Consider the following 17,970-nt stretch of genomic DNA (forward strand, 5'->3'; position numbering starts at 1 on the left):
CATCTAACCTGAAGGAACTGGAGCAGTTTTGCCATGAGGAATGGGCAAAAATTCCAGTGGCAAGCTTATAGAGACTTATCCAAAGCGACTTGGAGCTGTAATTGCTGCAAAAGGTGGCTCTACAAAGTACTGACTTAAAGGGGTGAATAGTTATGCACACTGATGTTTTCAGTTATTTTGTCCTATTTGTTGTTTGATTCACAAAAATAACAAAAAAGTAAAATGTTGAAAGATGTATGCATGTAGGGCTGGGTATCGATTCAAATTCCAAGAATCGATCCGATTCCGATTCTGAATATTAAGAATCGATTTATTTCGATTTAATCCGATTTAATCGATTCGATCCAATTCGGGGTTTAGTGTTATTAAAAATTTATTTATTTGAGCTGTTTCCTGACTATGTACAGAAGCAACATGTTAAAACTAGTATTATATCAATATTAATCAGCAAATAGTTACTGGTAGTTGGTAGTTACTGATGGCTGGAAGACTGGTGAAAAGGGTAATCATAAATCTACCTTCAAGAAAGGTAATCCAGGACAATAAACAGAGGACATCTTTGAGGTGTCTATATCTGCAACAGTGGACTCCTACTGGGACACTAACCAGTGCATTATTATTATGATTGAAATAATTAAGAAGTCACCCAAAAGCTGTTGCTACACTGTAAAAAAAAAAGTGTAAAAAAACGGTAATTTTCTGGAAATGGGGGCGCCAGAAAATTACTGTAAAAAAACAGATAAGTACTGTAAATTTAAAAACATACATAAACTGTAAAAAAACGGCAATTTTCTGGCGCCCCCGTTTCCAGAAAATTACCGTTTTTTTACAGTTTATGTAAAAAAACAGATAAGTACTGTAAATTTAAAAACATACATAAACTGTAAAAAAACGGTGATTATAACACTTAACATGCAACACTGTCATTTTAAAGGAAATATTCCTAAAATTGAATGTGGTCTTTACTCTAGTTCACATTCAATTATAACAATATTGCAGTGTGGTGTAGGAAGGAGAGGTAGCAAACAGATCCACCGCAGCACAAGGCTTTTTAAATTCAAACTGCCTCAACAACATAATCACGCCAGACCCCACGATCACGCAGAAGAGACTTAATTTAGACACAAAACATGAGAGAACGGCAATAACACGACAACACTACACAAACATGGCATAGAATAATTCACACAGTACAACTACATAAATTGATGAAGGGGACTTAAACCAAGTAATGCACATAATCAAGTACACAATTAATCAACACATGCATAGACATCACATTAACAGATAACGATACCGGAGTCGCAGAGACTCATGGGAAGTAGCGCCGTCCCCCATTGGACCGACGCTTCAATATAAAAATATATATAACATTAATAGTTAAAATGAGCCATAAACTCCGAACCGTCAGAACACACATTTCAACGCTACGGTTATAGTTAAACTATGATCGGACAGGAATGCCAGACACATGTTCTAGCACTATATGAACCGATAAGAATATATTACGCGTTAACTAAATAAGTTACATGCACTGAAAGCTGACGTTGCAAATACTCATTTGAAGAAACACTGATTTCAAAACTCATGCATTTGGGCTGCAGCGGGGTGATAACGAAAGGTTCTTCAAACAATATGCACAACCAGAACAACTCTTCATGCACACTGTGCAGTGGTCCGATTCAAACAGGCCCCACCCCTACCAATCATAAACTTAACATATTCAGTTATCTTTACTTAACATGATCATTGCAATGCCTATTTCAGCTCAATAATGATAACAACTAGTTTTATTTAGTAATGGCAATATTTTTTATGAAACATGAAATAATAATTAATGATTACTAAAATAATTTATTAAAACCTAATCCGGGTTTACAGTGTAGATACAGTGATACAGATACAGTGCATATTTAATAGTGGATTGAAAATGAGATGGATCTGGAACGCCTTAACTCTTTATGTATGTTATAAATATAAAAATAAATCACAGTCAAGAACATTTTACTTTTTACTCACTTTTATAACATGAAAATCACATATTTAACATGTCAAAACTTAAATTAAAACATGCATCAATGTTGTCTTGTAATATTTCCTTGAAATTAATTCCAGAAGATTCTATTACTTTGTCTCATTAAGATTAATCAATATTACTTTCTTTTTACAGTTTGTTTAGTTAAAATTATTATCTAAGAATTGTTAAAAAACAGATTTATAATGTATTTAATTTATACAGATTTTTCTTGTTAAATCACATGACATTTTTAAATAAACAGTTTGTTCTGGTAATTGTAATACACTTTCCCTGTCATTTTAAAATACAGGAAAAAACTGTAAAATTTATTGGGAAAAACCTGTAAAAAAACTGTTTTTTTTTTACAGTGTACCAAATGCATTTTTATTTTAAAAGTGCTCACACTTAATAAACTGAAAGTATAAAATGTAAACGTGTATTTTTCTTTAAAGTAAGAATATAATAACAGAACTGTCACGTTACGGTCCCCGACCCCTCCCTGTTGGGCGTGTGTTAACGTTGTCTGCGTCTACTCGTCTGCGTATCTCCGCGGGTGCGGGTGCGTCTTGTGATAATCCTCACCTGTGGCTCGTCTCGTCATCACGTGGGGTTTGTGTGGTTTGTCCATTTAATGTGCGTTCGCGCAGCGTCCTGTGCTCGTCGTTGTTTGAGTCACACATGTTCTATGTAAATGTGTTTTATGTGCGCTGTCTGCGCTTCGGTAAATGTAATAAACGTAACGATTTGGAAAGTGCAAAGGATTCTGTCTCGTTCATCGCCTTGCGCCCAACGTTACAAGAGCATTTTTAACTTTTTTAAACTGTAAAAACACTGGGTAAACTGTCAGTGACATGGACTAAATGTAAATAGTCACTGACACTGGATAAACTGTCCTTCTGTTTTTAGATTGCCGATTTGACTATCGTCGTTACCGTCACTGTCCGACGCCATGTTGTTTTACAGTTAGTTAGACCGAGCACGCCTGCGTGAATTCAGTGACGAGGCGGGGGTAAAAGTTCACTAAAAAATCGATCTTTGGACGTACGAATCGATAATCAGATCATCATATGCGAATCGATTCTGAATCGGAAAATCGATTTTTTCAACACAGGCCTATATGCATGGTCTGTAAATTAAATGATGCAGACCCTCAAATATTCCCTTTGAATTCCAGGTTGTGATGTAACAAAATGTGAAAAATGTAAAGGGGGTGAATACTTTCGCAAGGCACTGTATATGAGTAGCCTAATTTAAATTATGTTTCCCAATTGTAATGAACATGTTTCATGTGATCATGCGACATCTGCTTCAAAATGATTAATTTAATATGCATTCATGATTGAAAGATCCAATACGTTAAAGGGAAACGGCGCCTCTCCTGTGTGCATGAATATTATCACCCCTACTGTGCTACTGCGGTCACTCCATCTGCACTTCGCCAAAGCTCGCTCGCGCTATCTACACTGAAAGCTCATTTACGACCATAGAGAGAGTGAAATGCGATAAATCGATGTTCTGTACTTATCTAAATATGTTCATATTTTGCTTTTCAGCTATTTTAACTGTGGAAATTTTAAGTCATAGGATACCAAACTCAAATAAGGAGATGTCAAAATCCTGTTAAATGGCGATTTGGTTGATTATGTTCAATTTAAATCAAATTGATATCAAATTACTCCACCATATTCTTGAAGTCCTAGTGTATCATTCCTGTGATTTGCAAGTGTTTTTACTGTAGCATTTTGGAATAACATGATGGCAAAATCGTATTAAATGGCAATTTCCAAACTGTTAAAAAATCTTTAGTTTTGGAGAATGTTTTTACTATCTTAAAATCTAAACATTCAGATGCTTTTCACTAAATATATTGCATGTGTTGTCTGTGGGTATTTTGTGGACAGTAGAAGCTTGTTTGTAGTTTAACATTTTAGCTTTACTCAACCCAAGACTTCTTCAGTTCAGTGGTGTTCCTGTCAGGTCATATAGGTAAGGTTGCTAGGGCAACCATGGTCGTTAACACCTCTTAGTGTGTTCAAGGAGGTGGAAGACCCAACTCCTTTTGTGGGGGGAGGGGGGACTTCTAAACTTTACTTTTATATTTAATGGTAAGTAGCTCTTAATATGTTTATAAATATATATGTATATAGTACTCTTTATTTCCTTTGTATAATTTCCTTATATTTGATGCATTACATTCAGTTACTAATGGACTAAAGACAAATAACATTCATCTCAAATTGCAGTATGTTACATTAATGTTTGGTTTGGTCCATGTGTAAGCTATTCAGGGTCACCAAAGGTTCAAATATTTTTGCATTTATTCAAAACATCATGTTGTCTTGTCTAAATTAGTTTGCTCCATTTTAATATAATAATGGCGCTGTCAAATCTGCACAGATTAAACAAGTGGTAGCAGAAGACCAAGAAGATGATGACATGTTTATGGCAGGAAATGTTCTGAAGTCTGTTTAAATATGTGCATTTAATTGTGTTTATGATGGTTGTGGTGGAAGCAGCGATAGTAGTGAGGAAGATTGATCAGAATTAATGAATCAATATGTATTAAAAAAGCAATATATATTTGCCTTCATGTTATCCCAAAATGCTACAGTAAAACACTTGCAAATCACAGGAATGATACACAAATCAAATTATCAAACCAGTCCACCATATTCTTGAAATACACTTCCTAGTGTATTTTATAGAGCTCCAAAAAGTGAATATAAGGAACCGAATCGTCATGTATCAGGATTTTGACAACTTCTTATTCCAAAATGCTACAGTAAAATACTTGAGTCATGCAAATGATACACTTTGACTTATAATTTCTACAGTTAAAATATTTGAAAAGCAATTTATGAGCATTTTATATCTATTTAAGGTTCAGAACATCAAATCATAGCATTTCAATCTCTGCCCCTAGATTTCCTCCTGCGTCGTTTCCCAAAGCGCTACCGTAATACCGCGTGTATGCGCGTAAATGAGCTTTCAGTGTCGATAGCGCGACCGAGCTGTTGCGAAGTGCAGACGGCGTGACAGCAGTTACTGCGCTCGACCTGACAAAGTAAGACAATTGCAAATCTAAATGAAATTATTAAATGTGAATTTTTAAATTAGCATGCATGCCTGGAACATTTAAATGCAAATGTAGGATTACACTGCGCATTACATTTTTCATTTGGGGGCTGAAATGCTTCCAAATCTGAGGGAAAAGTCTTGAGAAGTGATGTGCTTACATAGAGAGACTCCGTATATCTTTGACGTGACAGGAGTAAGGGCCTGCAGTTTGTCCTGGACCGTGGTACCAAAAGGATCGATATTTGTTTCGAAAACTTTACCTAAGTGAAAACTAAAGATGACAAATACAAAACCGAACTGTAAATCCCGTGGCGTGCCGCAGATTTAGTTTGCAGCATTACCGAATGGTCTACGCTTAAAACAGCGCAGGGACGGACGAAGACAGCGAGGTAAGCGCTTACTGCAAAATAACAGAGACTAAAATGTTTATGTAAAATTGTCGAATATTATCAAGAACGTGGGTGCAAATGCGTAACTTCTATAATGCTTTGTTCTTATGCTGACAAAAGGTGTATTCACAGTAACACCTTCACATGGTGCCGCACATGAAAAGTTAATTCGGTATAGGCCTAAATTCGCCATTTTGAACAAATTGGTTAGAATAATTTAATTTCTTTCGTGATAAAGCAATACATTTTGGTGTGATTTGACTGTTTAACAGCCTTGTTGAATTCGCAGTATGGCAATTATTTGCACAAGTATCGTCGACCGATATGTGCGTGATTAATGTAACATTTAGTGCGTTAGTTCGGCCACAGGCCGATGGCTGTTAAAACCTATTTTGTATTTTCATCTAATATCGCGGTCTGTTAGTAAAATGCCAGTCAGTTAAAATAACCTGGTCGTGTCCTTGTTTTCTATCTGAGGAGCTGTGCTCCATTTCGGCCTTTTAATCTTTATTATAGGCTACGTGATGTAAATTTTTCTAATCACAGTGTAGCATATATAACTATTTTGTGGTACACTGAAGTCTATGTACGAGCGCGCGCGCGCGCGTGTGTGTGTGTGTGTGTAGATGATGGCTCATGTGTGTGTGATTAAAACTTTGTGAGACTCAAAGACTAAAACTAGTCAGCCGTGTAGTCCTCTGAAATGAAGTAGACTAAATGAATGTCATTTGATATGCTGGTCTGACTAATTAACCGGGCTATCATTTCACGCACAAAACAATGACAACAGTCTCATTTATGTGTTTTTATGCGAAGCGCCTACTTCACAGCTTGAGAACCGCGTCCCAAGCGGCTAGTTGATTCTTATTGTCATGCATGTCCAATCTGTTTTCCCATATGAAAAGCAGATTAATGCTACAGTTGTCTCCTTAATGTAGCTTATCAATAAACTAATTCACAAGTGTGAATTTAGCAAACGTTAACAAGACGCATTACTGCATATTCAGAATCGGCGCATCATGGCAAGTGTGATTTATATTTCTTCTTAAACGGAATCTCACCATATTGTTACACGGCGTCGTTTATGACACGGCACTCGTAATATTTCTCTCTACTCTTTTGTTTTCTAGAAGAGGGTTAAAAATTGACATTTTCTCTTCTGATACAAGTGTGTGGTTCCTTCAACAGTATCTATTAGCATGCAAGCAGACAGTTTTATATAGTGTTCAAAAGTAGACCTTTATTATTTCCCAGATATTTATTTGGGCTTTTAAACACATCTTCTAAACACAAAACCTGCAGAACATAACCTTCTGGTTATTGTTCTTGGAAAAAGTCTTTTCTGAGGTCTTGAATTCTACTTACAGTTTTTGAAGGAGTTTTGAGAACTACATTTCAGCAGGTTGTCATCTCTGCTTGGAGAGGCTTTAGATCTTACACATCCTTTCTTTCAGTGATGCCTGTAGATATCTGCTCTGCTGTAGATTATGATGGACTAGATCAGGTGTGGCTGAAATAATAGCTAAAAACAAATAATAGCTACTCCCTTAATGAAAATGCCCCGAACATTTTGGATAGCTTTGAACACGTTCATGATTAGTAGTTTAAATTTCATATGAAATATTTAAATGCGATTGTGATTTTTATGTCTGTATACAGAAGTGAATTTCCCCTGTTACCAGTTCTCCTTCCTCTCCACACAGAGGTCTCATGAATGCTTGTATTAAGGTTCTAGCAAATTTTCTGACGAATTATTTGTTGTTAGGACCATTGCAACAATAATATTTACCAATTTTGGGTGTGGGCCATTTTTCACCCAGGAGAAACACGGACTTGAAATAGGAGGAAATATTCTTGACTTGAAATCGCTCAGAGTACCCATTCTCAAAACTGGCTACAGGTTTCATTCAAATGCAAATGAAATGCTTTGTCCTTGATCATGACTCAGCACAGGACTGGGTATCTAGACCACGTAGCGACTGCTGTGTACTCCCAAAATGTAAATTGGGTAAATACTTCACAGGTTCCTTTTGTACATTAAATTGGCCTAAATTGCTGTGTCCTTCAACACAGACCTGAAGTTAGAGCTCAGTGTGTCAGTCTGGCGGACTTGAGTAGAGTCAAAAACACGATCATATTATTTTCTTTGTTTTTCAATATCCCACTAGTATACACAGACTGTCTGACTTGATTTGTACGACGCCGGTGAAATACACAAAGTAAAGGCTCATACAACAAGGCAGGATTTATTGGTGGAGATTAACGTGAAAAGGATGGCCATGAATATTATGATTGTATATCGACATATTTGCTTAAATATTCGTATTTTATCACAACGTTTATTTTGAAAATTGTAAGGCTAGCTAGGCCTAACTTGTCCGTACCTAACGCAGCCACCCAGTAACAATAACCAGTTTGCTAAATATTTGAACTATATTAGCTACTATTCATTTGTGCAGATAAAACCTCTTCCAAATTCTTGCTGAATATATGCTGTTTTGTGTAGTTAATCGCACAGCAGCACTTTGATATTTGAGATGTTTTTTGTTTTCTCTGTATTCAAATAAACGTTCACGATGTCACTCAGTCCGTGTCACATTACTCGCCCCCGCGTGTGCTCGTGTCCGCTTAGAATGACTGTGCACGAGTGTGTTCTCTGATCATACACTGGTAGGAATATGAAATATAAGATTTTTAAACATACGGTTTAGGCTACGTGCAAGTAACATTGTTACATCGTTTCTAATATATTTTGCAAATAACCGTTCACATTCCATTGTATGTCTTGTCTGCAAATGTTACTTAGTGGCTGTGTTAAGAACAAAGTAGGCATAGCAGTATTCAGTTTTCCAAATAAACGTGATGAAATAAATGCAAAGATTTAATTATCTGCGTTATATAAATGAACGTTAACGGATAAAGGTCTATGTATACCAACGCGAGTCATTTTACGTTGAATGACGTCGCTAGTAAAAGGCATACAAGACATGTTTTAAAAAGGACCTATTAGCCCATTTTGGTTTTCCCTTTCTTTTAATGTGTTTTGCACCTTGTGTATATAGACGACAAAACCCAGAGTGACCAACTCTTGTCCCAAATGAACCATTTTTCTCAGTTGTGTGGAAGACCTCGCCGGAGTTTCAGCCATGTTCTTTGTAACAAGATGAGCGCTTCCTGTTCACAGACAGCAGTGACTCGCCCTCAACGCGCAGCAGCGTCTGCAGGTCTGGAGGTTCTGTGGCCACGTCGTGAAGACGCTCACAATCGTCTGCGTTATGAAGGAAATTTACCCGAAGAGGATAGCAGAGGGATATTCTGGTTTTATATCGACAGGTATGTTCAAATATTCGTATTTTATTATAACGCTTATCTGGAAAACTGTTAAGATGGCTAGAGAGGACTCATTTGTTCGTAGCTAACACAGCCACCCAGTAACGTTAACCAGTTTGCTAACTATATTAGCTTTTCATTTGTGCACATGAAACCTCTTCCGAATTCTTGCTGAATGAAGGTTATTTTGTGTAGATAATCGCACAACAGCACTTTGATATTTTACTCGCACCGTCGTGTCTGCTTAGTCGCGCGAGGCTGTAGGGTGTGCTGTTGTCCAAAATGGTGCTCGCGCGCTCCAGTGTGTTTGGATCATGGCGATGTGAAATATCACATTTAGTTTTAGGCTACACGTAAATAGCGTTTAAAAATAACACACAATTTTAGTTGTGTGGTCATGTCGTGAAGACGTTCACATCTTTCTGCGTTGTGAAGGAAATCTTTGCTTTTATTTATTTCCTACGCAAGGGGCACTTGCAGCTTTGTGTGACGCTACCAAAGACGGACTCGGCGAGTCTGTAAGTATTTGTGGATTTGTGAAGTTTAAAGTAAACAAGGTTTTCTAGCTACTAGTGTTGCGCGACTTCGGCTAACGGATCTTGGTGTGCTACAGTGGTTCTGTTTATCAGCAACTGGCCTCGTTTTCATTAAAAGTTCAGACGTGATCAAAATGTCGAACAGTGTTCGAGTCGAGGTGCACTTGTGGTGACAAACTCCAGGTTAATTATGCAAGCGCAAATCCCCTGTTGCGGGTCGGTAAACGGCTTGGAAACCACTAGACAGAAAAGTAGTGCGTGAAAATTAGTCGTGCTTAAAAGGTCCATCAGAGGAGGGTTCTCCTGCAGACGAATGATGATTATCATTTAAACTCTTTATTGACTCATGATTTATTCTAGTTGATAACAGCGTGGTTTTGCATCATTTTCAAGCGGACGAGACGTGTAGTGGCGGAACAGCTCTGGGCGTTGGTCAAGCCGAGCAGACGTTAGGCGGAATATACAACGCAGTTACGATATCGTGTGTTTTATTTTATTCATCTTGCTTTACAGTTTGTGAATTTTAAGCTGGTTAGTGTAGCTTTTTGGAAATGTAACGAGAGAAGAGCTTATAGAAGTGAAAACACGATCGCACCCCTAATATACACGTGAGAGTGAGGGAGACGTGTGTAATTTGAAACGAGCGCCCTGAGCCCTTCATCCAAGAGGCGGGGTTAATGGTGATACTTCAACCAGCCACTAGAGGGCGCCAGACAATTGCAAATGGTGGCTTCACTTTTCACCCGCTGTCGTCCAGTGCACTTAAGTCTTTGACGCAACTGCCATTTTTTTATTTGAACAAAGAATAGACTGACGTTTCTGCTGTAATGGTCGTTTACGTTTTTAAGTCAGAACAGTTTTGTGTCTAAGCAATTAGGGAGATGTACCACTCAAGAATTGCTATAAACTACTTGTATTCGATTGGTCGACCAGCAAACTTATTAACATTTCTGAACCCTTGACTTTTCACACCCCTGCACTGCGTGTAGCACAACCTTTCTCAATGAACTCATGACTGTAACTTGATATTTGTTTAGAGTCCTTCCGTTTTCATGCAAAAACCGTGTTGCGTTGTAGAACCGTAGTGGGGATTCTCAATGCTTTGAACGGCTACCCTCGGTTCGGCGGCCGACTGGTATCGCTTCTCGGCCTTTTGGCTAAGATCAAGTGTAGTATCTGTTCTTATCAGTTTAATATCTGATACGTCCCCTACCCGGGGACCATATATTAAATTGATTTTTGGAACAGGGAGATGGAATAGGGGCTTGCTCCGTCCACTCCACGCATCGACCCGGTATTGCAGTACCTCCGGGAACGGTGCACTTCCCCCCCTTTATTCTGTAAAGAAAAGTTATCAATCTTACTTCTTAATGACGCTTTTATAACCTTTATTTTAGGTTAAGTTCCGTGTCGTTTTCTGTGTCAACGGTGCAAACTGGTGCAGTATATCACATCCTTTAAATGTTTTTAAAATAGTCGCTCCAATTAGGAAATTCTCTCGGCGACTGCATCACTTCCCGTTTTCTCCACTTTCCCTGTATTTCTGTTACCTCCAGATAATAACTGACTTTCCCTCTGGGATTAATCAAGTTATATCTATCTATCTATCTGTCTGTCTCTGTCTGTCTGTCTATCTATCTATCTATCTTATTCTCACTTGTCTTCTGGCCACTGAGGGTAAAGCGGGAGGAGTTGAGCGCGTCAATTCACTAACCAAAAGCAAAGGGCAGCGCGCGTTCTGTTCCGGAAGTGCTTGGTCCATTTGCTTTCGATATTCAAGCATCATGAAAAGCCTTTGAAAGCTTCATTTCTCCACACCGTTTAGTAATACATCACTCTGCCACATTGGACCGTTGTGAATTTGGCTCCCTTAAGATTTTGCTGTATATCAAACCATTAATAACGTCTCAAACGTCCTATGGGCTAATGCATATTCCGGAGCAGTGCATCATGGGAAACGTCTTCTCGGTTTTGTTTACAGTCGCCTCAGCCCGCCCTCCGTGTCGTGATGAATATTCGAATCCGTGCGATGTGATTGGTAGTCTACAGTGAATCCGTGCGATGTGATTGGTAGTCTACAGTCAGAGTCCCGGTCGACCGTAGACTCTGGTCCAATCGCAAGATTTAATGGTCTACGCTGCATTTCTGTAGACTCGACTCCAAAATTCGGACTCCTAAGCGAAGAAAAAAACAATGAAATAACAGACGTGTTAAAGCAGTATGTGGTTATATATGTTTTTGTTCACTTTTATTTTCGACTGTGTTGAGTTGTTTAATGACAGGAGAACTTGCCCTTCCAGTGAATAGCGTGGCTTTTGTTGATCTGGTCCCTGTGTAGACCAGGAACTCATACTTACCTGGCAGGGGAGATACCATGATCAAGAAGGTGGTTCACCCAGGGCGAGGCTCAGCCATTGCACTCCGGTTGTGCTGACCCCTGCGAATTCCCCAAATGTGGGAATCTCGACTGCATAATTTCTGGTAGTGGGGGACTGCGTTCGCGCTCTCCCCTGATTTACTCTGGTTAAAAGTAGAACTGTCCTTGTTTGTTGCTTGAGTCTGTGGACACCATGTGGGATTTCAATGAGTTGAGATTTAAGGAAGGTATTCATTAAAATTCATTCGTATCCCCATACATTTGCATGCCACATTTTGTACATAACTATCAAATGCAATAGTGTGCAAAATGTAAAACAGTTGAAATATTTCAAGTTTATAACTAGAGTACAGAATGTGGATGCCACAGCAGCGCCATCTAGCACAAATCAAATATGACAGGGAATAATATTATATACAAAAATATCACATGCAGTATGACAACATAAATTATTAGATTACCTCACTAATTGTAATTGTTTAATTTAATACCCCTCTGTATGCCTCCATTACTAGCTCAGAGCAGAAACCTGCCGGGGAAAATTATCAAATTTGGCACCAACATTGACCTCTCTGATCCCAAAAGTTAACAGTTTTTCTAGAAGCTTCCATATGATTGTCTTGCTGCCCTCTGATTTTGTGCCAGATGCATTAAGACTGTTGTACATCCCCTGTGCTTTTATTTTGTAAAGACTTTATCTTGCATCAAAAATAGGATTATGTGTGAAACGACACAACTTGGTATCTTTATTACCATATGTAGACAATAAAGTGATTTTGTAATATGTTTGTCAACTCTTGGCTTTGTGTGTGCAGGTGGAAACCTCAGCTCCAGGAGCTACAGAAGTTGCCAGCATTCATGCGTGTGTCCTCTAGTGGCAATATGCTGAGTCACGTAGGCCATACCATCCTGGGCATGAACAGTGTGCAGCTCTACATGAAGGTCCCAGGCAGTCGCACACCAGATCTGCACCCTCAGTGTAACCCTCACTAAATCACTATTATGGTTGTATTAATATGGAATCTGCCTAAATGTGTTACTCTGGCAGGCCATCAGCAATTTTTGTGATTTAAATCGGTGTAAGGTTAAACTGCATTTACCGCTTTCAGTCTTGGATGATTTAAGATGAACATTTCAGAAGATTATTTTGATTCTAAATATTCTGTAAGTCTGTACATGGGCTTCCATATTTTAAGGCAAAAAAAGATATTTGGTATAAAATGTGCGTAGATTGTCGGGTGTTTGAGGTTTGCACCAGTTGAAACAAGCCCGTTTAACCATACCTTCCTGATCTCATCCAGGCATGGGGTGGACTACCTAACTGGCTCATGGTGGCCTGTGTTGGAGGATCTGTACTGCTCCAATATCCCAGTGTACTGCTTCATCCAGAGCCCTGGAGACTTGGTGTGGATCAATGCAGGCACAGTGCACTTGGTGCAGGCTGTGGGCTAGTGCAATAATATTGCATGGAATATGGGACCGCTTAATGATAATTACCTGCCAAGTGGCAAAATGCTGAATGGGGAGGGGTGGGGGATTCTGTCCATAAGAAGTTCACACTGACACAGCCATATCCAGTATACACACGGTATTAAATGAGGACGAATCTAGCTTCAATACTGTCTGAATTCAATCCATATTGAAATGCTGGTTTTTCTGCAGTGTTTTGTATTTATGATGTGTTTTCAGCATACCAGAATCAGTTTGATCTGGAAAGGTTTGAATGGAATGAGGTGAAGAAAGTGAAGTCCATCGTTCCGATGATCCACGTGTCCTGGAACATGGCTCGCACAGTCAAAATTTCTGACCCCACCGCTTACAAGATGATTGAGTACAACTACCTGAGGTAATGCCAGGAGCACAGAGGCGCTGTTATTGCTATATAAAGACTGTACACATTCAAATAGAGTCCTTGCCTTCCACAAATATGTTCAGTGTTGGCGTTTGAAATATTTTAAGCAGTTTGAAGGATTTTAGCAGAAGTGTACTGTAGTGTAAATGGTAACTGCCTTCTCTCTCTTGTCTTGCACTCAGGCACTGTCTCCTGCAGTCTATGAAACGCATTCAGATTCTGCGAGACCAACTTGTGGCAGAAGGGAAGATGATCTCCTACCAGAGCAGAGTGAAAGATGAGCCAGCATACTATTGTAATGAGTGTGATGTGAGTGCTCCAGAGAACCCTGCTCATCACGTTACATCCCTCACTGCCTGGCCTGGTCTGTCCAAGCCACTTCATCCAAGCTCATGCAGAACCTTCACAACAGTCCTGTGAAAATGTCCATCATTTGACTTGGCAAACGTATATTGCAGGCATATGGTCTTGTTTGTGCATGTTTCCCCATTGTGAAGGTGGAGGTCTTCAACCTGCTGTTTGTGACGAGTGAGAACGGAAGCAAAAAGATGTACGTGGTGCATTGTGAGGACTGTGCCAGAGAGCGCAACCCCAACTTCTCTAACATAGTGGTGCTAGAACAATACCGCGTAGAGGACCTGATGAACATCTATGACTCCTTCAGCTTGGTGAGGACATGCATGTGAATACACATCCACACATTCAGTAAGGCAGTCTTACATTCACTCTTAGGAGTCTCATCATATGTACAGTCACACATAGTGCTCACACTCTGAGATGCGTAAGATGTATTACATAATTGAGACACGGCATATGTGTAAAAAAAAAAAAAAAAAAAAAAAAAAAAGACTCCCAGTTTACTCCCAGCAACCCAACATACCGACCTCTGATTGGCCTTGAGAGACTTACAATGAAAGGCAGTTTGTGCTGTCATAGTACTGGCAGTTAAACATGGCATCTGTTTTTTTTTTTTTTTTTTTCCTCCTCCATTTTCTTACTTTTGCATCATTCCATTTCTTTGGGGTACTAGGGGGGTCATGATTCTCTAAATCCTCGATTCGATTTCATTTCCGATTTTAGGGTCTTTGATTCGATTCTCGGTTTTCTTTTTTTTTTTTTTTTTTTTTTTTTTTTTTTTTTTTTTTACAGCAGAGGCCTACACCAGTTTTGGATAAGTCTAAATTTACAATATCTTATTTCAAAAGTTGGGTTTGATATAAGTGATACAAGTGATCTGTAATACACCACATTAGGCACTAATGGTTAAATTTAAATAATTTAATTAAGATAAATGTATTATTAAAACAGCAATGTGCAACATAACAAAACAAATAATAAAACAAATACAGGAACATGTACAAAATAAGAGAACAAATAGAACCTTAAACTAAACTCTATCCTAAAAAATAAGACTTAAGACTTTTTCAGTCCCTGAGAATGACAACTGTCATTTTTTATGGCCTTAACAACATCAGGCCATAATTTTGGTGCTGTTGGTGTAGTGGGGGCTGTACTATAAAAGTCACCAAACAGTTCACTGAGTGTGGTTCTCTTTGCTGGGGGGCTGCCTTCACTGGATACTGCAGTTTCTGGGTCCTCTGCAGGGTTTTGGCTGGTCCCTTGTCCTGGGGCCTGAGTTTAAAAAGAATATACATTTATAAATGTATCAGTATTTCAACTAAAAGTTAAATTTGCATCACTATTAATAGTGGGCATTTCATCTCATGAATTTCAATTGGTCACACACCTGTGTGGGATGCTTTTGTAGGATTTTCTCAGACAGACTGTTGAATATCTCTTTCCAAGAGGGGTCATCCAGATGGGGTAAAGACTTGAACAGAGGGTCCAAGGCAGTGCTCTCATTCAGGAACTGTTGAAGACTGGGATTTGAATACCTCCCTCCAATGTTGGTTGCTATAGCCGATTTAACATCCTTCATAATCTGTGAATCTGTGCCACTGTGTTTCATTGCTGAGAGAATTGAGCAGGATCATAGACACAGTGGGCTGCTGTTCTGAGTTCAGTAGAGTTGTGATTGTTTTCATGGGCTTCAGAACCTCAACCACGTCCTCCAGAACAGTCACATCTTGATCAGAGAGTGTGATGAGATCTTTGGCATTAATTTTAACATCTTTTTCTGTCTGTGCAGAATAAACAGCAGCTTGTTGCTCCAAGTAGCGTGTAAGCATGTCATAGCTAGAGTTCCACCTTATAGTGTCATCATCTTTAATCAGCTTGTGAGGAGGAAGCTGGAGCATCTCTTGTTTGGCCTTTAAGACAGCTGCTGCAGTCGTGCTCTTATGAAAGGTGACCACTCTCCTGACTTTGCCCAAAAGACGAGAAATCTGGTTTACTCCCAACCCCCTTTGGGATACCAGGTTTACTGTGTGTGCAAAACACCCTATATGTGGTGACAATCCAGCTGCATTTGAGGCATTGACAATGTTTTTGGCAGTATCTGTGGTCACAGGTATGGTTATATTTTGTCTATCCAGTTTCCATTCTAATACTGCTTCCTGTAGCACTGCTGCCAAATTATCACAAATTATTCTCCTTTGTCTTTTTTTAGGGTTATCAGAGATGTCTATGGTTTCTATTATTCTTATTGCTCTGTATGGTTTTGCTTTTTAAGGAGATTAAAGATAAATTTGTCACATAAACTCTCCAACTGGGCTATATATGAATTATTTAATGACTATATAGCTCCACTTTTTTGTAGATTGTAGAATGCAGAGCAGAAGCAGTTTGTCTAAGAGACATATTTTTTATAGGAGAGCAAAAAGCCACTTTTGTAACTGAAAATAGCAGCAAAATGAAATGCAAAGGCTTCTCATCGCTGCAGGTCGTGACCCCATTCGCCCTGACCTTTACCTGGTCTTGTGGTGGGGAGGGGGCATTCAAAGCTGTTTTTTTAAAGAATCTACACATTTAGTGGTGCTTGAATTTGTTTTAAACATCATTTATGTGAGAATACAGTTACAATGCCAACCGAGGCATAGTTTCGGTTATACAGAATTTATCTGCAGTTGGTTGTCACAAACCAAAAATTGAGAAGGTTTTTTTTTTTTTTTTTTTTTTTTACTATTATTCACATCAAACTGTAAATATTGCCATTTTACTGGAATGAGGTTAAGTGTGAATCGAATTACCCATTCGATTGATAGTCATTTCCTTTTCATTTCTAGTCTTCGGAAATCAATTATTTCATATATAATGAAAATGTTGGTTACAATTATGATATAGAAGGTGCCGAGTTCTCTTTGAACTACTCTTTCATTTCTAAAGAAAAATCTATTTTTCCTGTTGCAATATATCATTTCTTCTTTTCGTGGTCATTTATTTAAAATCTGCACTGTTTTAGCGAGTTCACACAGTAAGCAAACTGAGCCAGCCATGTCTTAAATACTTTGTGAATTTGTGTGACTATGACCATTAATATTAAATGCTTTTGATAAACATGGACCTGTAGCTGATCTATTAAATTAACTCTATGGAGTTGTCCTTTCCTTCTAGTAACCATAATAAAAGTGATTATTTTTAAACCATTTATCAACTCAAATCAGGTATAACTTTTTTTTTCTTTAGAGGAACCACAGAAACACCAGTGCCTTGCTGAGTTTACAAACCAAACCTAGCCCACACATCAGTTAGCAGTTAATAACAGCAGTTATTAATAACACTGCAGCTTATCACTAGATATTTACAAACACATTTAGATAATTTTAGATGTTGGAAGAATGAGAGGGACCTGAATCATTTTACCCAAATTCAAGCTCCCATGGTGAATACAAACCAGTATTAACGAGCTGAAAAGAAATGAAATCACAGAATCCAAAGGGTGCAAAGTTGGCTCTGGTAAATCGTGAGGTCATGTCAGGCTCTGTGATGAAATGTGAAGTTACATTGGGCCGGGGATTTGGAGAATATACTATTTAGGACGAATTAAGTTGGCTATTTTATGGTTTAGAGGCCGTATAGGAACTCTGACCTTATTTTCAATCTCTAAGCCTTGATATTTGAGCCCTGTGTTTTTTAAGAGATTCAAAGAGGACTAGTGTGCATGAATATGATCACCCCTACTGCGCTACTGCGGTCACTCCATCTGCACTTCGCCAAAGCTCGCTCGCGCTATCTACACTGAAAGCTCATTTACGACCATAGAGAGAGTGAAATGCTATAAATTAATGTTCTGTACTTATCTAAATATGTTCATATTTTGCTTTTTAGTTATTTTTACTGTGGAAATTTTAAGTCATAAGATACCAAACTCAAATAAGAAGTTGTCAAAATCCTGTTAAATGGCGATTTGGTTGCTTTTATTCACTATTTGGGTCTCTATAAAACACACAAATGAAATTATCAAATTACTCCACCATATTCTTGAAGTCCTA

General features: G+C 38.5%; 1 protein-coding gene and 2 non-coding genes across 29 annotated transcripts in view; all 3 read left to right on the top strand.

Annotated features, from left to right (window-relative positions):
- Nucleotides 1–17,970, top strand: part of kdm6ba (lysine (K)-specific demethylase 6B, a) — a 102,563-nt gene that overhangs the window by 74,744 nt on the left and 9,849 nt on the right. For 25 of the 27 annotated variants that reach the window (XR_013124450.1, XR_013124461.1, XR_013124462.1 and 22 more), the window contains 2 exons: nucleotides 13,762–13,888; nucleotides 14,077–14,247. Coding sequence is in view for 4 of the 27 variants with exons in the window: in XM_076987401.1 (XP_076843516.1) it covers nucleotides 13,762–13,888; nucleotides 14,077–14,247 (298 nt within the window). In the remaining 23 variants the exon portion in view is untranslated. Of the gene's footprint in view, nucleotides 1–13,761; nucleotides 13,889–14,076; nucleotides 14,248–15,347; nucleotides 16,653–17,970 lie in introns of those variants that run through there. The other 2 variants (XM_076987404.1, XM_076987406.1) reach the window with 2 other exon arrangements.
- Nucleotides 10,488–10,678, top strand: LOC143488672 (U2 spliceosomal RNA). Its single transcript, XR_013124491.1, has one exon. It is a non-coding gene; the product is annotated as a U2 spliceosomal RNA (small nuclear RNA).
- LOC143488666 (U1 spliceosomal RNA) lies at nucleotides 11,700–11,863 on the top strand. Its single transcript, XR_013124485.1, has one exon. It is a non-coding gene; the product is annotated as a U1 spliceosomal RNA (small nuclear RNA).

This window comes from Brachyhypopomus gauderio, unplaced genomic scaffold, assembly GCF_052324685.1.
Source record: "Brachyhypopomus gauderio isolate BG-103 unplaced genomic scaffold, BGAUD_0.2 sc52, whole genome shotgun sequence".
NCBI classification, from domain to species: domain Eukaryota; kingdom Metazoa; phylum Chordata; class Actinopteri; order Gymnotiformes; family Hypopomidae; genus Brachyhypopomus; species Brachyhypopomus gauderio.